Genomic DNA, 23,530 nt, shown 5'->3' with positions numbered 1-23,530 from the left:
GGTGTTCAAATGGTTTCATAATTCATGGTTCAATTTCCAGCATGTGCCTTTCCTATATCTCCAGAGCGTATTAGAGAGATTTAAAAAAAAAAAGGAGCTGCATTGCTTTTTTTAAATTTGTGATCCTCGACTGAAGGACGACGGACGATTCTCTCAACGGTTCTGGAGGGAGGATGGTTCCTGTGACACTAAAGGGATTTGTGTGTTTCCAACAATTATATGTTTACTCAAAACACACGCAGACGCAGCTGTTAATGCGTTTGTTTGGAGCGGAACGAATTATTCCGTTACTATTGTTTAAGAGAGTTTGAGTATAGCTTCTAGTTTGTTCTGGATGAAATGGATCAATTCAGTGTTTAACATTATGGATTCTAACTTCTGATGCTTTAATGAAAATAAATGACAAAGCACACTCAACCACTAGCATTGATGTAGGTAGAGATGTGATGTCTTTGGTCACGGATGTAGTTATGTATACAAGGTGAAATGTCATTGTTGGTCGTGAAGTGTAGACATTGATGCAGGGAGGTCACATTAGAGCGTTAGTCCCAGACGGTCCACTCTGCCTCAGAATCGGCCTTGCGGGATCAGGGTCCATTTAGAATCTTCGATTGCGTTTTGAGCCATTTTAAACCACGAAATGCCGCTTTATAATGTCGGTCAGATCTCTCAATATCAACACCAGCACCGGTCGAGTTCAGAGCTCGTAAAACAAGTGTAAGTGTAGCGGTTACTTTACACACCATCGTGCAGAAGGACAATTCCTCATCTTTACAGTGACTGATGTTTTATTTTAAGAAGCAGCAACAACAGTTAAAGTACTACATCTGAAAGACAGACGCGGTAAATGATGAAGAATAAATCAGAGTAAAGGGAAGTTCACAACAATCCCAGCATGCATTGCTGTGCACTCCTGCATTTCTTTTAACGCTCCAAGTCTATTTTCATTTAGCTGGCAGGCTTTGTGAAGTGTAGGGATGGGAGTTTAACAGCGATTCCATATTCCACTGCTCGCATTAAATAAAACTAAATATTCAGATGATGCAATAATTCAATTGTGGTTTACTTTTTCATCTCCTGCCCCCTCGTCCGTAAAGCTCAACAGTTAATTCAATCGATTAATGAAGTCAACCCCCTGAGAGCTGTGGGCCGACATCCTGTCTTTAGACTGAAGGTTCTGCTATGAAACTAACAAACCTCCATCGATACTCGATACCAACCCTGCACCAGCCTCTCACCTCCAAGTACAGTGTGTGAATGAGTCTGCCCTTTACATACATGCCCACGTTATTATAATCCCATGCAGTTGTTTGCATGCATTATGAATGTATTGTTTTTCGCATTTTCTAAAAAAAAGGGGTGTATTTGAATATTTTTGCATACTTAGGGTCCAGAAACAGTCTTGGAATTGCATAAATCGGGTGTGACTGGAGAGCGGAGACTCTTGTGGATCCAATGAGCCAAATTCTATTTATTCGTTGTGATCCTAAAGTAGCCGAGTGCCGAGACGTTGATGACCTGTAGTGACCAGAGTATTCACAGCTTCATGAAACGTTACAACCACAACCTCAATATGTGGAGCATTTAGAGGGTATGTTGTCTTGTCTTAATGTTGTAATTTCTTGTTTTAATTTTAGCTTTAAATATGTGTAATAATTGGTGTCAATTCAGAAATTGCTGCAAAATGTTATGAGTCATATCATCTACCTCCATCATAATGTTCTCAGCCCTTTTACAACATCACGCTTTGTTTTAATGAATATGCGTCAATTGACATTTGTTTCTGATTCATGGCTTGAATCAACTTGACTCACGGTGCTTCAACCTGAAGATTCATTCAGGTTTCCAGCTTTCAGATGATGTACTGATGTGCTTCTACTGTTGACCTGTGATCTCCCCCTAAAGACCCCCAAAACAAGACCAAACCGGATCTATGGGGTTAATGACGGGTTAATGACGCTCAAGTGTGATGCTACTCAGCTTGCACTGCACATTACTCACAAGCCGGTAACGTTAGATCGAGTCATATTTGACGTTATCTCTGGCTCAGCAGATCTATGTATTTTATTTATATGGACATATATTCATAGATAGCAGCTACATTACAGCATCCTGTCCCAAGATATTGTAATCGTTTAATATAGAACATGGTCAGGTGATAGGAACGTTGTCAAATGTCAGTATGACCTCACAAAACACGCCGTAACTCAAGGATTCACGTGATAAATGTTTACAGTTCCACACAAATCTCTACTAAGACACAACTCGACTGGATTCCAGATGTTTCAGGTGAAGACAGCTCGTCAGCTCGTCTTCAGTGACAGCGACGCCGCTGCGCTGGTCTTTGAGGATCCAATGAGTGAACGTCTCAGTAGTGCTCACGCTCCACCGACACGTCTGCTTTTAATTCATCAGAGGAAATCGCTCAGAATATATTCTTTAGTGCCCTCTGACTGGGAGAGCGAGGGAGGCTCAATTGGCTCTCTGGCTGTCAGGGTTGTTTAGCGGTTCAGTGTGAACAGATGGTTCCTCCTCCTTTCTCAACGTTTACCATCGACCTGCCGTTCAGTCGAAGGTGTTTGGCATCCGCCATTTGCAGCTCTCCGGGTGTGCTGATGTACAACTAGCAGAACGCACAGACAGGAGGGCGGAAGCGCTGTAACGGGGGAAGTTAATTGATGCGCTCGCAAACCGTCGACAAAACGCGCAAACAGGTTTCTGATGTTCCTCGGAATGGCGACAGAACAGGTGTCAATCAACATTAAATCCTTAATAATAAAAAATGAAAGCAATCTGACGTAGTTTACGGCCGTGCAGCCGTATGTTTGTGAAATATGATGGAACAATTAAATCTCAGCCTCTCTTATGCTAAAGTTTAAGTGCTGTATGATTTACTCATTGCAGTAAGATAAAGGGATTTTTCATTAGTTGTTTTCCACAAGGTAGCTGTGATGAAAATTAATCCAATTAGAGCTCCTCTTAGGCTCCGCTGCATGCTAATGCTGGCCGTCCCTCAGGATCTCTCCCAACAGCTGCTTTGGAAACCGACTTGAGGCTGATCATCCGGAGGTAATGCACTCACTAAGGCCATTTGTAAATGTTTAACAGCCATCTTGATGTGTATAATTTGTGTGGGAGGAGAGAGAGGAAGGGGGTTATAATCATCCTCTCGTCCTCTACCTGTAATTTCTGAATATATATATAAAGGTGTTTATAAGAATAATACTGCAGAATCATTTCCAGATGCAGAAGGATGAGACCGCGATGCTGATAGAAATACTGAAAGCAGTGGCCACTGTAGCTGTGCCAAGGACCGGGACTGTTCAGAGCATTATGAATAATCTCGTTTAAGGCGAAAAAAGCTCAGAATCCACATCAAAGGTAGTTCCTCCCTCAAAACGACGCCAGCGTTCTTTGACTTGAAGTTGAGCTGCAGAGTTTTCCGTGTAAACAAACAGGAGCGTATATATAGACACTGATTCAGAGGACTGGAGTTCGTACTATCAAAGATGATAACACGCATCTGATGATTACATCGCTTATGATCTTTCCTCAGTGTGCACAAGTAATAAAGCACATGGTGCACAAGAACAGGGTTAGGGTTAGATCGATGTTTTACTTGGTTGTTTAATCTATTGCACCTCATAACAATATGAAGTCATGTTCATGATCTTCCGCGTCTTCACTCACCGTCTCGGTGAGCTTATTCCGCTAAACTGAGCTCAGAAGAAACACAACTCGTGACGGTGCGGAGGCTCTTCGCGGGAGTAGAGATCACCTGATCGCCTTGTGGTTCTGCAGGGATCCTCTTTGTTTAGTAGTACGACGAAGTGGCGGCATTTCAACATTAAAAGCAGGAATAAGTACCTTCCTCGGTTTGTGTGTTTCGACGTTGAAACCGGCGTCTTCCTCTGTCAAACATTCAAGTCCGCCGAGTCCCTCATCTTCGCTATCAAAAACAAACACTCCGCTGTTCTTGTTTTGGGAAAGAGTTTGTCACAAATCAACCATCCGAGATCAGAGAACGTTCACACGAGTTCTGTGTTTTCTGGTGTGTTGTATTGTGAGTCTTTTGCGTATGGGCTATGAATACTCAGCGTCGGGGAAAACTACTTTTATCTCCGCTTCAAAACAACGTCAAACTCAAAGCAGTTGAGGGTACACAACCTTTCAGCCTTGGTAATATGGAACATCATCGAGCGGGAGAGAGAGGGAGCGCTGTTAGAGGACTTGGTGAAGATAGACAGAGTGTTGGAGAGAGAGAGAGAGAGAGCATGATAGAGGATGGAGCGAGGGGGTTGGCTAAGAATCCGTAGTGTAATTTGTCTTCATGCAGCCGGGCCCTCGCAGCGTCCTGCAGGCCCGGGCTATTTTCCCTGACAAGCTTGTTGCCTCCGGTGCAATAGGTGATTTACCTCTCGCCGTGGCGCTGACCAACATCCCGTCCTGGGAGCAGAGCGGAGTAAATCAAAAGTCCGGACTTCGCCCGTTAATCACTAATTAGAGGTTGGACGGTGAAGGTTGATCCTTCCCCGGGGGGGCGAGTCCCTCGGGCCTCAAATCAGACCGACAACAACAAAAAAAAGAGAAGAGAGAGAGCGGCCAAGGCCACTCCCTCCTCTGATAAATCTTTCACAGAGGAGGCGCAGGACTCACAGCGTTTGAGACGGGTCCAGCAGCCCAGACTCCCGTCTCTCCGAGGAGTTTCTCATTCTGGTCGGATTCCAGCCCTCTGCTTCCTCTGTCCCTCCCCTCCTTCCTCCATCCACCGGCGAAAGCTATGATGGAGCCTGTCTTTAAAGTCTCCCTATAGCTCCACACATTCCAACCCCCCCCCCCCCCCCCCCCTGCCTTGGGGATCAACGGCAAATCGAGTTTGTTGCTCGCAGCGTATACCGCAGGCATTAAGATACAAGGGGGCTGTAATTGAACGGTTAGGGAGGACATTATTGAAGGAGATTTTTGTCAGCGTATCCACCCACCACCTCCTCAGCACCGCGGAGAGACGCCAAGTGGCTGGATGGGGTTGATCGGCTGGCTGTAGTGCCGCCGGTGTCAGAGGCGGAGGAGGCGGAGGAGGAGGAGGAGGAGGAGGAGGAGGAGGAGGATCTGGGATTAGCCGTGCGTGACTGATGGAAGATCCATTTTTCTTAATTCTTTACTTTCTGCATCAGACCGGCTTTAATGCGTTGCACGTTCCCTGTTCTTATTCTTCTGTTTATGGATTTCTTTGGGGTCATCATAGTTTGTTGTTTGCCGTCTTAGATGTGTGTATATATTATATATATTTATTTTGGTTGACTGTTGTGTGTTCCTACAGCGAAGCCCTGCAGTTTTCCGTCGGCGTCACTGCTTGTATCACACGTAATAATCAATAATTGATTCGTATCGAAATATGTAATAATTAGTAACACAATTATGAATCACAAACCCATGATTTAGTGTAAAAAGGTGAAGTTCAAACTGAGCAGTAGTCTTTCTCCATCACTGCAGTACTGTTCAGGTACTATTAAACATGACATCTTAAAGAATGGACTTTTCACCGGCTAATAACTTTCTTCTTCTCATAAGTTCGCTGCATTTTTCTCTCAGTTGTTGACTGAAACACGACCTGTGAAAGAGTAATCATTCAATAAAGCGGCCCACGTGGTCTGTGCTGGGTCCTTCACCGCGCTGTCAGTGAGTCTTGGTCGTGTCGGTGCAGATTGTCACTCAGCACCATTAGCGCCCTGGAGGTCATCCAAACAAGCTTCTGAAAGATTCTTTTTCATCGTCATTATTTTCACGTTTCGGTTTTCTTCATCTTCTAATCGTCCTCTGCAGCGCGGCTCTTTAAAATGTCTCCGTTTCTTTCTTCTCTCTCTGTCCACGCTGGCTCTCGTGTCTCTCCTGCTGTCTCGTCTTCATCACAGACAAACGGCTTCAAATGCGTTCTCCGTCACGTTAGGACGTCCACGGGGGAAAGGCTTCATGAAGTTGGTTATTTCTCCTCATGTTCCATTTAAACCTCCTCAGTGACGGGTTGTGTTCATGACCATCGCAACACATTTTATCATCTGTTGAAAGAGATTGACTAATGAATGAAGGAGCTCATGTTTGCTTTTTGGAAAAGAAAGACTGATCGGCTCATTAATTAATGTTTGAACCTGCTTTCTAATTAGTTTGTGTGTGTGTGTAATTTGTGATAATTTAGTATGCACAATGAATTTCTTCCAAATTCTACAGTTAAAACCTAAATAAATGATCTAGAAACCATCTTGCCGAGTCAAACCAGGGTCGTTCTTCAGGTTACACGTCCATCATTCACAGCTGCTTGGTACGGCGGTGGACACCGCAACCAGGACATCTGTAATGTATGATACAGTCTGATGCAACAGCGCAGCAACACACACGAACTTCATGGAGCTGGTGATGGTCAATTTTTGTCAACTCTGGCTCAACAGCGTATTAGTATTTGAGGTCAACATTTGGGACTTTTGCATTAATTTACATGATTATACTGTAAAGTGTTTTTGTCCCCAAAGCAGTGATGAAAGAAACGTTTGCTATTGTTTTTGAAAAGCTGTTTCTGTTATTTGACTTTCTGGGGTAAACGCAATAACGGTAATATCTCGTAATGTAAAAATAGCAGCTCTTTTTTTTGATCCCCATGAACCCAAAACTTGTAATATTTCCCGCAGGGAGAACAAATTGATCACAGTTTACAGTTATCTATTAATAGAAAATACGAAAATTAGAAAATGCAAATTAGTTTTTTAATTGTGTTTTTCTTTAATCAGTTTATTTAATCAAATCACACATATTTTTTTTTTTTTTATCACAGCACCGGGACAAAGTGTAGTCTCCATTAACAGAATAATCCTCTAAACTTTGACTTCTACTCCACTCAGAAGAAATGTTATTAATCCTGTAAACTTGATGGAATCCTGGCGGAGATTTGGCCGGGTTTACGCAGGGTTTCATCGGGCCAAATGAGAGATTAGAAGTCTTAACTTGGAGCTTCCCGCTGAGAAGACGTCTGAGTTGTCTCACGGCTCCGGGCTGATTGGCCTGGATCTAACCGGCTGGCCGGGTTCACAGCCCAGAGACACAACAAGTGGACCAAAAGCCGCAAATGACCGAGAAGGTTAATAGGCGCTCAGAGGCCCCTCGTACGGGGCCGCCGGAGTGGTGCCGTAATTGAAGGCGCTCTCGTCCCGATTCTCAACAGCGAACGCCGTCTGCTGGACCTGCTCTTTCATTAGCTTTTGTATTTCACGCCCTCAGGAGCAGAACAAATTGAGTCTCTGTTTCCTTTTTGCTCTGTTGCTCATTACCCAAAGAGAAAGATTAAAAAGCATTCTCTCACAGGCAGCGTTACGTAACGCCGCCACAGAACGGGTCATCAAAACGCTGGACGCACAAAAGGCTTTAACCAGCCATGCTGACCGCTCACCGACCCACCCTGGCTTTTCTCTCATGAGTAGAAATGAACCGCAGATCCCACAACCACAACTCAACTTCACCAGAAACACGTTTCAACACCTTTTAGGTATTGCAGGAATACTTAATTGAGCAAAGCTCCGCCTCTCGTCGAGGTCCAGGGCTGTTGTTTCCCCACGGGGAGCCTCTCTGTTTCCCTTTCTCCGTGATACTTTCATGCACTCCTGGGCTTTTACCACAATGTAGAGAGCCTCGCTTGTTTTAAACCAACTTCTAGCTACAATAGCAGCGCGCTTCAGGTGAGGTTTCATCAGACCAGCAGCAGCTGTGCCTCCCAAAAGTGGCTGTTCTGTAGCGTTAGCTAAAAAACAGAGGAGCATAGTGGTGAACCCAGGGTACTCTGAGAGAGAGCAAGTAGAACTTACATTACGGTGTTAAGTATTAGCAGAACATTTAACTTAACTCCTTCCCATTACTTTGCAAATTGCAATAATTCTGCTGCCTCAGTGCGTCTGCCTCCATAGCACAGCAGCAGCTAATTGAGACGCTCTCGTGTTCTGCGTTCTTGTTTTCAGCCTTCGTTAAGAGAAGCATGTGGGCAAAACATGAATTGCAATGATGAGCCGCTACAATATCTAGAGGTTCACCAAGCTTGGGTTGTAAAGTACAGGCGGACTCTTATCGTGTTCAACATAACTTGCAAATTAAAAGTTCTACAAAGAAGTGGAGTCGTCGGCTCATTTTGTTTGGCAGTTTATTTTACTTTCTCGACACTTGGATCGAGTCCTTCATGGTGGAACGTACTCCAAACAAATAGGGGGCAGTATTTCACCTCTACTGCTGGGTCCATACCATCTAATATAAAAAAAAAGATACCTCTTCACATCCCCTTGATAATGTCTTTGAATGTCTCCACTATTATTCTGTCCATATCTTGAACATGGCACCTGTTTTTTTTGTCCCCTCTCACCGACAGACGTGTACCTGCTCACGCTGCCCGACGACCAGAAGGTGAGCGTCACCACAGTGACCGTCGGCCAGAGCGCCGTGTTGACGTGTGCCATCGCGGGGGAGCGGAGGCCTCCGATCCTGTGGAAGAGAAACCGTCAATATCTGAACTCCTTGAACCTGGAAGACATCAACGTAAGAGCCGGCACCACTGCTGTCTGCAGACGGATAACTGGGTGCATACGTAGGATAGGTGGTGGAACATAAGACACATTAATAGATAGATGGAGGTGCGCCGCATGTGTTAGAGCCATTCAACTATAAATACCATCATACATAATGGTATTTATATGGCTCTAACACATGCGGTGCACAGGTGTAATTATGGTGTTTTCATGTTGTGAAGCATCATCAATTCTTAACGACTGATATAGAGCAAGAGCTGCACATTTGGAATAATTCCACCCGGTGTTTCTTTATCGTCATATCTTGACTTTATCGCTTTGGCAGCGGCTGGCGATCGTCGGCACGTTTCATTTGACTGTCGGCGCGCCGGCTTTGTGTTTGTCGGTGTGACAGTAATCCAGGGTGTCAGCTTGTGCTCGTGGTGTCTGTGTTTAGAGACTGCTGGCAGGGACAGGGATTTCAGACAAAGACCGGAGATGAAGGGGGGATACCGGAGGGGTTCAGCCCTCGAGGAACGAACCTACTTTTACAAACTCGCTGAAAGTCTGTATGTTCACATGTGTGTGTGTGTGTGTTAATCGGCATGCACAGCCCCAGACGGCCCCACTGTGTCACTTCTACCCACATCAAAGGGAGCAGCGATACTTCTGTGTCGAGGTACAGAGGAGCCAGACCTGCTTGGCCCTATAACCCTTTGCCTCTCCGCGTGTCAGGGCCGGACCGAGATGAGTGTGATTCTGCCGTGCATAATTAAGTCAACAGTGTCGCAGTAGATAAAGGGAGACCCAGCGAAGCCACTAATGTACCATTAAATGTTGATGACCCTTAAAATGAGTAAGAGGTGGCCAGCTGTCGCCAGTCATCCTTGGCACCATCAACTGGTTCTAAACTAGCGCGCTGGGCGCTCCGGTTGTTTGTGATGTGTGAGCGCCGTCGACGCCATTTTTTTTTTTTTTTTTTTTTAGGGCAGCTTTCCCACCGTTTGCCTTTTTAATGACAGTCGCTATATAATGTATCAAGACTGCTTTTAAGCAATTTATGACCAGAAAAAGATTTATGCAAAGTGCGGGGCGTAGCAAAAAAAAGAAAGAAATGTCAAGTCAGATTATTTCTTGAAAACGCTTCTGAATATCTTTCGGAGGATTTATAGTGAAAAAGAAAAAGAGAGGTGTGTGAGGTCTCCTAAGGTGAACGACGCAGGCTTTGATCTTGCAGTTCTTTCTCTTTCTTTTTCTTTTTTTGGAAGATTCAATGGAGCTTTGCCTGAAGACACACAGCAGAGTTCAGTGTCCCGACCAGACGTGGTCTTTGTCTGCTGCTCACACGCAGCCGTCGGTTCCCCGGTGACTAATATCAGATCTTGCACAGGTGTATTCTCAATTCAAATGTCACCTCAGGGATGAAAGCTTCTGCTGCTGTTCAGTAGTTTCAGTGTAGCCAACAAAAAAAAAAAAAGAGCTTTGTGAGCATTTAGTCAATAGCTGGAATAATGAAAGCATGGACCAGCATAGACCTGAAAGGACCTATTACCTTCTCAAAATGTAGAACATTGCTATCATTTTACATCAAAACGTTTATTTTTCACTGTGGAGTCATGAAGGCTTTATTTTTTTTTTCCCCCTCCTGTTCTGAGAGAGTAGAGAGAAGAACAAGCTGCGGCGGTGATCAATCAACGCTTTGGCCTTTTGTGGTTTGCAGCCGTCGTCCTGCCGGAGACATCAACGCTTGATTTCAGTCCACAAAACCTGGAGTTTTCTATAGCTGGACTTATTTATTAGAGATCCAACAGAGAAGAAAGGAGGATGCAACTAACACTTTGCATTTTAATTAACCCCCGAATCACTTTGGTACCCTCAGGATCTTTACGTTGCTTGTATTTATTGTCGTTGCATAAAATTACACTTCCTCCGTCTCCGTGGTGCGCGCAGCGTGCTGGGCTGATGCCAGTTCAGCTTCATGAAGTGAGTCTGCGTTAAAACTGCTGCCGGGACTAATCTGTCTCTTCAGACGCGCTGTACTTTGACCCCGGAGGTCTGCCATTGTCAGATTACATATTTGTCTTTGTTGGTATCCAACAAAGCCCGAGTTTAGTGCACAGATTCTCTCCAAAACACCGAACTCCACCAGCGAGCGAATCGGCGAGAGTCTCTGGTGGCTCATCAGAAAACCACCAAGAGGAAGCACCGATAGAACACTAGCTGCACGCCATCGCCGGCTTAATCCAGATTTATTTTTGGCTCTCAGACTACCAGTCAATCATCGTTGGCCCTTCCAGAGAGGAGAATGGATTCCGTCTGCACCTGTTATCCACAGACTAATTCTAAATTGCCTTGCAGACAATTTCTGCATAATTGCAGGCTGTTAATATTTGTGAGCATCCACTGCCAGCCTTAATTAGAGTCATATTCCTGCGAGTACACATGCAGTTTATGCGGTCTAATCCTGCAGGCCTTTCCCAGTTTAGAATTCGGTTATTTGAAAAATGTTGTCGACTGAGTGAATCGCACATTAATCCCAGTGGTGCGCTTGTATCCCGGAGTTCAATAGAGCTTCTCTAAATTTTTGACAAAGCAGCTTACTGTAATTCCATGAAGTTGACAGTTGCTGGCTATTGCATCATCATCCAAGGCTGTCAGTATTTCAATCCTCCCTGAGTGGCCGAGCCAAAGACATAGTCACGTTGTGTCGTGTGTGTGTGTGTGTGTGTGTGTGTGTGTGTGTGTGTGTGTGTGTACCTTCACGTGTGCGTTTGGGGATGTCGATTCTGTGGTGGAACTAGTTCGCAAGAACCTTTGATATTTTGTAAGTCTTTAAAAGTTTGGAAATCCAACAAAGTGCATTTTGTAGAAAGATTGTGAAGTTTTGTTTGTTCAGCTACTTTTAGCAGGATTACATCCTGGAGAAATATATCTGATTTAACACCGTCGTGAGAAAACATGGAACTATTAAAAATAGAAAACGTGTTTTGAAGACAGGAATAGACGTAACACAGGATGCTGTACAATGTGAGCTACATCTTCCTTTCTTCTCCTTTCTTCTCCTGTCCTTTGGAATACGTGTGTTTATCTCCCATAATGCATCGGTGCCTTATTCTTGTTGGTTCAACATTGTCTCTGCACGATGTCTCTGCACTGTGCAACCACACACAGTGCAGTCACCTGTTTCATAATCTGTTTACTGTGCTTTTATTGAGCTTATCGTCTTAATGTTTGACCTTTTCTTTTACTCCCCAACAGATCCCGTCTCAGGTAGGGTGTTTTTGTTGTTTTTTGTTTTTAAAGTCTCAACTAACTGACATTGCTTCACTCTTATTTTTGTATTTTTTTCCATTCACAAAAAAAGCCCACAAAGCTACTGCGGCGCCTGCAGCAGATGTATGATGCTGTTTTCAGAAATGCACGTCAAATAAGTTGAACATTTTTTTTTTTTTTTTTTTGCTCATACTGACGCAGGAACACCCAGTGCAACAGCGCAGCTCATTTATGCAAATAGAATTGTCTTTGCGACGCTCACGGCATCGGAAAAAAAAAAATCAACTCAACGGCAGCGTCTCTCTCCAGAAACTGCCCTCATTACTCCGAGTGAGCGGAAGTGAGTAAACACCATCGACAAGTTCTCTTTGGTGAAACGTGGTTCCTGCAGAACCGGTGGACAGGGAGGGAGGGGGGGGGGGATGATGCACGCGGAGTAACGGGAACGTTGTTCCTCTGAAGCTGCAGAATCTGTTTCTCAAAGCGCGGAGCTCCGACAATACGACCGCGTTCGACTCCATCATATCGGGGCGGAGGCTGAAATGTTAGCGTTCTAAATATCAAAACATCGCAAAACTGAAAGGATCTGTGTGCTTAAAGACCACCAGAGACAAGTGAGAAAAATCCATTTATTTCATTGGTGATTTGAGTGAAACTGCACTTAAATGTCAAACGACCCCCCCCCCCCCCCCCATCCTTTAGTGCTGTTGCCTCAGTCTACTTAGATTCTGGGTAAATGTGTTGCCCTCGCTCTCACACCCTCAGGGTATTTGCAGTCAACTGATTGTGTTCCTCTCAACGTTTCGCGAGGCCAACTCCTTCAGAGGCCCATTCCTGAACCGCCTCGTCACTGTGGAGGTTAGCGATCAGATGAGGTGGCTTTTTATTGTCCTTCCAGAGGGCGACGTGCCACTGACAGCTTTATTAATTACAAGCTTCTTGAAGGCCGCGGCCTATTTTGTAAATCCACCTCTACCCGCCCTTGTCCACCCCTTTCTCTCTGAGTCGTCGAAAAACACCGGCCCGCTTTTGTCTGCAGAGAGCCGAGAGCGCCGGGCGCCGCTGATGGCTGAGGTGAGCGTGGCTGAGATGAGGTGCAGGAATCGTGTCGACAGCCACCGCCGCGGCTCGTTCCACCCCTCTGAATTTCATTTCTGTCCCCCCCCCCCCCAATTCATTTTTCATTTAAGAAGGTGACACAATATGCTCTCAGCCCGAGGGGCCAAAACGCACCATCGATTTCCCCTCATATTGTGAAGCTCTGACGCTTCACTCAGCTGCAGCCGTTTACCCGGGACTCGCGAGTTAGATCGGAGCGGCGCCGGGACGAACCGACAAACACGCAGCGCGCCTGTAAACACCACGGCCGCCTCGCCTCGCCTGTCTGCAGACATTCAAGGAGAAGCTAAATGCCAAGAAGCAAACAGCCGGCAGAGGTGTGATCAACATGTTAAAAGCTGTTTAATTAGAAAAAGACACTTTTCTTGGTATGAACTCGACTGAACGAAGACCGTTAATTAGGGCCGAGTCTCTTCATGAAGCGAATGTTGTGTGTGGGGTCAGGCTTTTAGACATTCTCTGAGAGCAAAGTTCACACCGCTAAAAGGTATCTGCATGTTTTTTTAATGCGCGGCAGCAATCAGGGACGAACACGTTTCGGCACTTGGCCTTCATCGAGTCGGCGGGCGCTGAAGAAGACTCTAATGAAGGCCGGCGGAGCACGTTTCGTTTCTGAAACGCCGCCGTGCATCGGAAAGAGGTGAAGACCTTTTTATATTGTGAACACAGGCGGAGGTTCTGCTCATACCTGAAGATTCATAATCGCTCGATTTAGATCCAGGTGCTATCTTTTGAGAATTTAAGAAAAAAACACCTGCAATATATTACTAAATCAGTATGTTTACCATATGTTTATGTGGTTTTAAATCATAATCCAAAGCACTGTACACATCTATAAACAGGGTTGGATCGGTCAACATGAACTTAAAGACGTCTCTTGAATCATTTTAAGTCAGAGGGATTTTCATAAATAGCTTTTAAATCTAAATTATATACATTTTTCCTTTTTAACGGAACAGGAAAGGTTGATCATCAGCCTCTCCTCTCATGCAGTTTATTCACTTTAATGCCACAGTAACACTCCACATATAATCCAAAAACTCATTATGACGACTTTCCGTTGCCAAGATGGCTTTTCACTGCAGCGTGATCTTGAAGCTGTGGCACACATTTACACTCTGCCAAACAAATTCATCACGCCGGCGCAGCGTCAATGGGCTCATTAGCTTTGGGGGCTTTCTATCTGTGCTACGGCTGAAGAACTAGTTCTTCTGTTTGCTCTCTCTCTTCTCGTCCGGCACCATTTTTCTTTGTGTTCACTTGCTTAATCCTTGTGCCTCAGTGGGGACGGTGTTCAGGCGGTGAAGCTCAAATTAACAAGTCCGCAATAAACCGCGCAGCCGAAACATGGACACTCAAATCGTCCCCATTGAAACCCATTAAAACCACCATGTTTGATCCCGTTATGCATTCAATTATATCGTTCAATGCGGAGGCATCGCTGCCCGTTATCTGTTCTATTTGATGAAATCTATCAACATCAATGTTGCTAATCATTGACACGTTCTGTATTATTATTGTATATTTTCAGACTGAAAAGAAGTGACAGAAAAATGCAAAATAATGCAATTAATATGAATAATTAATGATTCATAATTTCACCCTCAATTATGCCTAACTTTAAGCCTCGATGTAATTTGAACGGGGAGTTATAAAGGGGACATTTTTTTTTAATCTGACACTCGTTATTGTTGCTAATCATTGAAATGTGAAAGAATCCCCTCCAGCATTAACAAAACAATAATTACATTTTTATGTAAACATGCAAAACAAAAAGGTTATGATCTGGTGTGAAGTAGATAAGAAAAGCGAAAAATACTACTTTTATTGCGGTTGGTTTTTTTTTACATTTTGGTCCTCTGAGGACATAAAGAGCAACTTTGTTTTGAATGTGAGGCACAAGGGTTAATAATCACAACACGGCATGAAGAAATCATGTTTTATTTTTCATACGTTCACAGTGATAAGTGAAGTGCAACACGTCGTGTGTGTTTGTGGGACATGCATGTGGACGGTGACGTCTTACATCAGTAATGGACGTTATTCTGATTGACTGTGTTTTTGTTCTGACGCTGTGTAATTTATATGCTAATCAATCGTAGCCTCGGCCCTTTGTCATCAGATCACTTTCCTCTGATTGGAAAAATGACACGTACCAGAAAACAATCTTTCTTTACTGTGACTTTGACTTTCTTTCTGTGGCACCAAAATGTCTTTAACGTCTGCCTCAGATTGATGGACGCAGGATCTACAACGTGTCCTTTTTTTTTTGAATGATTGTAAACATTCTCATCGCCTGCGATATGGATCGTGTTCATCTCGTCATCCTCACGCTGCAAGCCATTTCATTTCCAGCTTCAAATGCCTTCTGACGTCATGAAGACCCTTCTCTTCCCCTCTTTCTCTCGCCGGTTACAGGACTTCGGGGACGACGGCTCGCTGTACATCACCAAGGTGACCACGAGCCACATGGGCAACTACACCTGCCACGCCGACGGCTACGAGAAGCTCTCCCAGACCCACACTCTTCAAGTGAACGGTAAGAGGCCGACGCAGCAATCCAACACACCTTTGTGTTCCTAACCATCGACTCTCCCCACTGTTAGAGATCAACTGAAATCAGAAACCACAAATATACTCCCTGGTTTTCATCCCTTTGTTCTGCATTAGTTTGATGTAACGCCGCTCTGCTATCTGTAGATGGAGGCCATATTTAGAAGCAGCCAATCCAACCACGCGTGAAGCAGAAGCGTCGGCGTTCTGTCGTCGGCACAGCGCACACTTCCACTAAGTCAGACAGCAGCCTGCTACAAAACCACTTTGAACTTTGAACAACCACGTTAGCTTCCCCGCTAAAGTCTCCGTCTTATCTGGTTCACAAACGACAGCGCTACATGTCTCTCGTTCCCCTGCGGTGCGGCGCGCCGACTACCAGCTGCCGTTAACCAAACAAGACCCAGACGAGACCCTTCAGCCGAACAAAAAGAGCATTTCAGAGATTTCCCTGCAGACCGTCAGCCACTATAGGACTCACAGATGGGAGATTTAGATTCTCGCTCAACTTAAAGACGGCTAGTTGTGCTTTTTTGACTGACTTTTGTTGTGCCGGCAAAGCGGTGCGATGGCATCACGGCCTCTCGTCCTCGGTCAAAGGGATTTGTTCAAACAGCTCTTATCTTTGAGAGAAGTCTTGAAGTCAAACACAATTTGCCTCAATGTGACATCTTCTTACTTTCTGTTTTATTAAGTGTGACTCGCGCTCTTTTCTGTTGTCTGACGGCTCACGCTTTGAACACAGTTCTGCTTTGGGTTCCGCTTCCAAATGAACGGTTGTCGGCGATTTTAAACACGTCGCTTACCTGTAACAGTCTCACATCTCCTGGCGCTACGGATGCAGCAAATTAGAGTCGGTGAAGAAAACATATTGTGTTATTATTCCATGGGACACAAAGGTCCTTTTCCTACAGGGTCCCTCCTCGGCAGCACTTCAAAGCAGAGTGTCTCTGTGAACAGATGTGGATGGCGCTCCTTATTAATGAAGACACACGAATGCACAATAGCCCACAAAAACAATATCACTGCTATAAAATCAAACCCATGATTAAGTGTTTGTCAGGAACTCAATTATTGTTGCATCCTGACATGTGTACCTGCTTTTCATTTTAGTGAAGTATTGTGAAGATATGAGAACTCTCAGGTAATGCTGCTAGAATAAGATGTCGTTGGGCCTTGTGGCTGTACCAGCTTCTACATAAAGGACGTGGGCTTAACCTAGCCTGAGATCCAGGTGAGTCTGGCTTCAGCTCCACTCCTTCTCCGGGCCGTGCCTCACACCCGCCTGGTACCTGCTCAGCTCGCAGACGTACTTCACAGTGAGGGTTATCAGTCATTGTCCATCAGTGTGTTTCTGAAAGAAAACAGTTGTGTTGGCAGCACCTCTGCTCTCGCTCACTCTGCACTTGGCGTCTGCCCTCTGGCGGCTTCATCTTACGCAAGACCTGCCATCTTAGGACTGACAACCAATCACAAATCACAAATAACAACCTGTGACGGTGACACACGCAGCCGCCTCTGTCAATATTTATTCCGTCTCATTCGCTTTCATTTAAGCCCTAAAGACTGTTGAATATAAGAAAACCATCAACCATTGTTGACCCGTGAATTGCGCAGTCAACCGGTAGTAACGCTGTTCTCTTGTTTCCTAGGATTACTCTACCAGACTAAAAGCTGCAGCTCTGTTCTCACGGGTAGCGTAGCGTCTAGTCGCTCTGCTCTAGGTTTATTTTATCACCCGCCTTGGAGCCGTAACACCTCATCTGTTTCACTGACGGTACTTTAGGTTAGTCTTGATACCTGTCACGGTTTTGTTTCCCTCTTCCTGCTCGTTGATTTGAGCTAGTCGTCAGTGAAGCCGCCATGTGAACGCTGAAACAGAGGCCGTGTGCAGAGGTGTGTCGAGGCTTTGAGTTTGTGTTTTCTGGTCCTACTGAGTCCAACGTGAATAAACCGCGTTGCGTCGGCGTCGATAGCTCCCCATCTTCATTACGGTTCGTTATCACCCTTCCCAAAGATTACCCCGAGGTTAATTGCGGTGATCTACGGGTCTTATTAAACCCAAGTATTGTGTTTACAGGAACGGGGGCCGATCTCAGGAGACCTGTGACTTTTGGTCGTAATTGATAACGAATCTTCCGGATGACCTTTTCTACTGCAGACTATAAATTTCAAATTCATAGTCTGGGCGAAGTCTCCGAGGACCGGCACGTCACCCCGCCACGACTCCTGACAATTTCTGAAACTCAATTAAGAAAACAGCTGAAAGAGTGATTCTGAGAAACTGGATCCGGAGTGCTGTCGGTCACCGGGAGGGAGGCCACATGAGAACGACAAGAGATACCATATTCAGAGGAGTAGATGGAATTTAAACTTTTGATTTCCCTGAGAGGTTTCTCTACTGTCAGCTTGTACAGTGTGTGGAGGATCATTCAGCACTTATTCTTTTTTTTACACACACACACACACACACACACACACACACACACACACACACACACACACACACTCATCAAAATGTCCCTCATGGATTCCACACATGCACTTTTGCACATTGTCTGTGTGCTTTTGTTGTCAGTCAGCCTCCTCGTATTGTCTGCCTCTCGCTGATGAAGACGCCGTAATGCTTTCTGCGTTTTGCACCATCATCTTTGAGACGCTTGGCTCCGCTCATTCCTTTTTCTGCGGTGCGCTACGTCTGCTTCTCCTTCTGTTTGTTTAATCTATCGCCCGCTCTTTGTTTGCAGTGACCCCGCTTTACCCGCAGGAATCAATAAAGTTGCATCTAATTTGTAGTGTGGCTGCAAAGTTTGTCCACTCTCCCGACCACTTTAGCAGAAAACAAATTGTTTTTTTAGGGGGGGGGGGGGGGGGGGGGGGGGGGGTAAATTAATGAAAGTTGTGGTTGAATCGTCAAACACACACCAACCGCTTCTGCTGCTGGAACGGTGCATTTATTTGTCTAAGGAAGCCGCATTCATTTTGAAAGCATAATATGAAATTTAAGCATTTCTGATGGGTAAAACGCAAACAATATTGTTCCTAATGATTACTTCTGTCTGGCAGCGTCATCTTTCAAAAGGTAGCTCTAGCTGTTCGCAGACATGAATGATGCAGAACGCATACATTACTGATGCGGTGCACATGTGCAGTTATTCGTCACTGTCATTCATTATTGCCCTCTCACTGTTTCTGAGAATGATCTAGCGATACCCTTCTGAGAATTACCACCTTATCCCGGTGGTGGGGGGGGGGGGGGGGGGTTTGTGTGCCTCTGTAACCCCGGCAGTCGTGTTGTTGGAGTTAACATTAAGACCCGGCGCCGGAGCCTTTACCCATGGGGGCCTTGCTGGGAGGTAATGTGAGAATGCCCAGCACGTAAGCCTGCAAAGTTAGCCATATGTGGCGGGATGTGGTGTGTGCTGATCCCCTCGCTGTAAAACTGTCCCTCAGGGCCTGAGATGTCGTATTTCTAGCGGGAAGAGGCCGAAGCCAGCGGTGGAGCCGCACCGAGTAGATCTACGGTTATTGAGCTCACCTTGACGCACAGCAAAGAACCAGAATCCTTGAAACGTGGCGGGACTGTCTCCTTTCCCAGAGTCGCCGAAGCCGCCGTAGGAACGCTTGCATGTTGGCGGCGTCCTGGAACCTAAAACTGACTAAAATGCCAAATATTCTGTGGTTCCAACTTCTCAAATGTGACTCACGATGTGTTCAATGACAGACGTTGTGCTTATAATCTGAGCCTCAGACATATTACGTTAGACACGGAGCTTTCAAGTGGAGCTTTCAAGTGCGCACCGCTTGGAACGATGAACCGAAGCTCTCGATCTAAAAACATACAGACGTTCTACATCCGTTCTGAAAGAAATTTATGTCGCAAAAACAATGTTTGGACATGCCAATTGACTCTTGATTTAAAGAGAATTGTTGTTGATGAAAGCACATCGCTTCTTTAAAGAAAAAGACCACACAGAGTCCAATGCAATATACACACACACATATATATATATATATATATATATATATATATGCAATCTATTGCTCATCATTCTTTTAATAAGAAGCATGTTCCCTGAATAAGGAGAAAATGGTTGCACTCTGAAGATGCGACCTCTTTTCGTGGTAGAAATAAAAAGCATGCAAACATGGCGGTGCTCCTCAGAGATCCATTATGCTTCTTAATTTTCTGTCCCAGATCCCTTTTTTTTTTTTTTTTTAGAACAGCTCCAGCAGGTTTCTACTTTATGGTTTTACCCTTGAAAAGTACTTTTTCACCGGCTACGTGACGTATGTTTGATTACTCCCACGTGTCTCTGAGAGGCACGACGCTCAGGTGGGACAGTAATCACAACTGGGAGAGGAGGCTTTCATCACGCTGTGAGCCCATTCGTCACGGTGTGTGGTGTGTGTGTGTGTGTGTGTGTGTGTGTGTGTGTGTGTGTGTGTGTGTGTGTGTGTGTGTGTGTGTGTGATAGAGAGGGGACAGGATCATGCGTGTTGGTCACGGTTTACCTGGTCAGTTTTCACACGTTCCACGTTTGTCAGCAGCAGCGGCGCGTTGAATGTGATGTGTGAGTCGGAGCAGCGAGTTGGAGATCTCCCGGTACACTGCGGCGTTGAAGTGGGTCTCCTGCCGCGGTGTTTGTGCGCCAGTCTGCACGCCTCGCTCGTCTTCCCGGGCGCCGCGGCCGACGGGAGCCTCGCCGAGTGATTGACGACCGGCCGGGGAGCTTTATGATGGAGCTGTCAGCCCTGCTTGTGTCGCATTCTCTCCCGACTCTCAGGAACACATCAGAGATGCGACTTCCCTCACATCTCGTCTGAGTCGAGTTTTCTTCCAGCCGAATCGCTCCTTTTCATTTTCTCCACTGTCCGGGGGAAAAAGGAGATGTTGATTTGAGTTTACATATGCACACCGGTGGAGTAAGTGACGTAGTTTTCAGAAGGCAGAGAACACACCTCTTCTGCTGTTTAGAGGGAAACGTAGAGTTTCACGGTTGTGTGTCGATAATCGGGCTGTGAGGGAAGCAAGAAGCAAGAACCTTTATTTATGGCTTCAAGCAGAATACTTGCATGCTACCGAAGCTTTTGTAAATGCTTTCAATAATTTAATCAATGCTTTCATTTTATCATTTAATGCCATTGAAGATCAATGTATAAAAGCAGAGTCACTTCAAAGAGGGAGGGGTCTCTCTTCAGCCGCTCCCTGTGAAGTTTCTTCTTCTTCTTCTTCTTCTTCTTTCCTGTTTCAGGGTTTTTCTTGGGGGAGTTTTTCCAACGCGATGCAAAGATCTGAGGACGGAGGATGGTGTATGTTGTACAGATTGTAAGCCTCCTAAGGCTGATCTGTGATTCGTGATATTGGGCTGCACTGTATACGTAAACTGGATCGGGGATTGAAAGAAAGCCAAGAAGCACGTTTGTAGTTTCAGGCCTTCGGTTCTGCTGTGAAACCATCATCATCATCATCAGCAGCAGCAGCAGGTAGAGGCGCTGATTACTCGGTCGCTGCGGCAGGTATGATGATGTCACACGGCCTGAACTGTAGTAATGAACACTGGAACCAATCAAAAGCTCTCTGAGCCTAGTTGACAGACAACAGTCACGTTTCCACAGATGGGAAAGCTTGGTAGATATGCAGAGCAAACACCTGACGGAGCTAATAGAATGTGTCACAGCTCTGCTGGAGCTTCAGGGCTTAATGAATGGAGGGAGGAGCTCCGTTGTTAAACTGGTCAAAGGCAGGAATGACGCAGCGCTTAGTGGAGATCACATTTATTCACCGATGTTTAAACACCTCAATACCTTTGAAGGCTTTCAGAAGCAACAATCGAACAAGGTTCTCAAGGATGATCCAACCTGGACGAGAAGTTCTTTAATGTTGCAAGACAGTGTGATCGTGTTCCTGATGATCAGACGTCTGCATCATGACAACCTGGTTATGAGTTGACAGGAAAGCTGCAGCCGTTTTCACAACGATCAAACTGTTTTCTGATTCAAGAGTTGTTGTCTCTGTAAGTCAACTTGTACAGGTGTGTTCACCTCATTCACACTTTCTGTCATCAGTTAGTTTGGCTCTGACTGGTCAATCGTTCCTCTAACGATGGGAAACGACCACCAATAGACACAGAAACTGGTCTGGCTTTAGTCCACATACTGTACTCTCTCCGCCCGCATTCCCAAAATCCAAACCAAATTGTTCAGAGCATGTATATTTGTTCCCTTCCTATTAATTTTGTCCATATCCCTATCATGTATTTTGCTTTTTAATAACACAGAAACTTTTGAATAAACTCATTTGGACCCCCGTCTGCTGACCCAGTATGCTCACTTTTCATACAAATATTTAAACAATGTCTCCATGTTTACCGAAGTAATTATGCCGTAGAAACTAGGCTGGGTCGTTGAAGTTCTGGCAGCGCCCCTCCCACCACAGATGTTTTGTTGAATCGGGTCCATGAAAAAATCCTTGGGAGGACCCGGTTGCAACGTCTGCTGCGCCTCAGCCACGACCCACAGCGATTCCCAGCGCTGATTACACCTGCGCTCTGTAATTACCACCCTCCGCACACTGCACCTACTCTTTTGCCGTGACCTGTCTGACTCCCGCGGTGCTGTCGGCCGGCTCTGATTGGACCGGGTCCATCTTCTCGAAGCTCACCAGCAATTCACCCAAAAAAAACCAAACGGTGTGTGTGTGATGAGATGAGATGTGAGCTCAATCTGTTTTCTATCAGGCTCAACGGCATCAGAAGGTTTTTCTATTTACCGTATTGGCTCTAACAGAAGAGCATCCTGATGATAAGATCACTGCCCTGTCTATTCTATTCTATTCTTTCTATTCACACAATACATATATAAAACTATATCATTAAATGTAGTTATTAGACATGACAAGCTGCATCCTGCAGGTATTTCTAACAGCAGTGTTACCTTCTTAAAGAGAATCTGTATAATGAGGATTAGTGGGTGAAATTGAAGGAAACAATGCATTTGAATGTGCGCTGCTTGTGCCGTATGCGAGTGCTGAAGCTGTTACTGTATTTTCTTGAACTAAAAGTCCCGTGGATCTATTTTGCTTTAATTCCAGCAGCCAATTAATGCGACTTTGTGAGATTGCCTCAGAGGTTTTATTAATGAGGTGCTGAGGAGCGGTCCGGTCGATCCGTGCTCGCACTATACCACTGTTGATTAGTAGGTTGTTGTGGATCTGGGCCAAGACCCCCCAAAATCCCCCCCCCCCCCCCCCCCAAACCCCTGCAACACACACACACACACACACACACACACACACACAGTGATTTGAATTGGTTTTGACCTGATTCTGCTTCAATAAGACCTTTGTTATGATCTCTTATCTGAAACATTACATCATCTTAAATACTGATAATATCTTTTTATTAGCCATTCATTTACAACACTATGATTAACTCAATGTATTCAACACTGAGCAGAAGGGAAGTGTTGACCGTTGCCTGGCCTTCATAATGAGCACATTTACATAAAGTCTAGTATAGTGTAATGGTAAAGTGTAAATTCCCGTTATTTATTCTTCCTTTTACCAATATTCTAAAAGTATTAACATTTGATACAAGTGAGAGCAGCAAATCTCATATTTTAGAAGCTTGATTTGCAATTTTTTCTTGAAAAGTAACTCAAACGATGAATCAATTATCAAAAGAGGATCGACTAATAACTTGATTAAGCCTCTCATCCTGTGTATTACCAGTAGTTCCAGTTGTGTTGATGTTGTTCTCAGAATTCATCATCAGAGTTTTTAGTTTTACTTAAACCTGATTTCAAACTAGCATGCACACTCAGCAAAAAGGACACACGCTGTGTGGACGGCAGGATCTAGTCCTCGTAGGTGAAAATGCAAAATCAAATCACAGAATTTACATAATGCTTTTATAGCGTATATATATATATATATATATATATATATTATATATATATATATATAATATATATACCTTTTATAAATACTGAGATTGCTTGCTCTTTTTATTGTGCGAGCGTTCAGGAGGACTGATGTAAAGATGCGGCTT

At 44.9% G+C, this 23,530-nt stretch overlaps 1 protein-coding gene across 1 annotated transcript in view; it reads left to right on the top strand.

Annotated features, from left to right (window-relative positions):
- fstl5 (follistatin-like 5) overlaps positions 1-23,530 on the top strand; it is a 129,309-nt gene that overhangs the window by 80,146 nt on the left and 25,633 nt on the right. Inside the window, exons 7-9 of the mRNA XM_068715220.1 lie at positions 8,399-8,565; positions 11,793-11,804; positions 15,345-15,465. Of these exons, the coding sequence (XP_068571321.1) occupies positions 8,399-8,565; positions 11,793-11,804; positions 15,345-15,465 (300 nt within the window). The remainder of the gene's footprint in view (positions 1-8,398; positions 8,566-11,792; positions 11,805-15,344; positions 15,466-23,530) is intronic.

This window comes from Cebidichthys violaceus, unplaced genomic scaffold (assembly GCF_023349555.1).
Source record: "Cebidichthys violaceus isolate CVI_PGR_0920_01 unplaced genomic scaffold, fCebVio1.0.p SCAF_2, whole genome shotgun sequence".
Lineage (NCBI taxonomy): Eukaryota > Metazoa > Chordata > Actinopteri > Perciformes > Stichaeidae > Cebidichthys > Cebidichthys violaceus.
The sequence above is the reverse complement of the archived record's forward strand: the minus strand, read 5'-3'. Positions and strand labels throughout refer to the sequence as shown.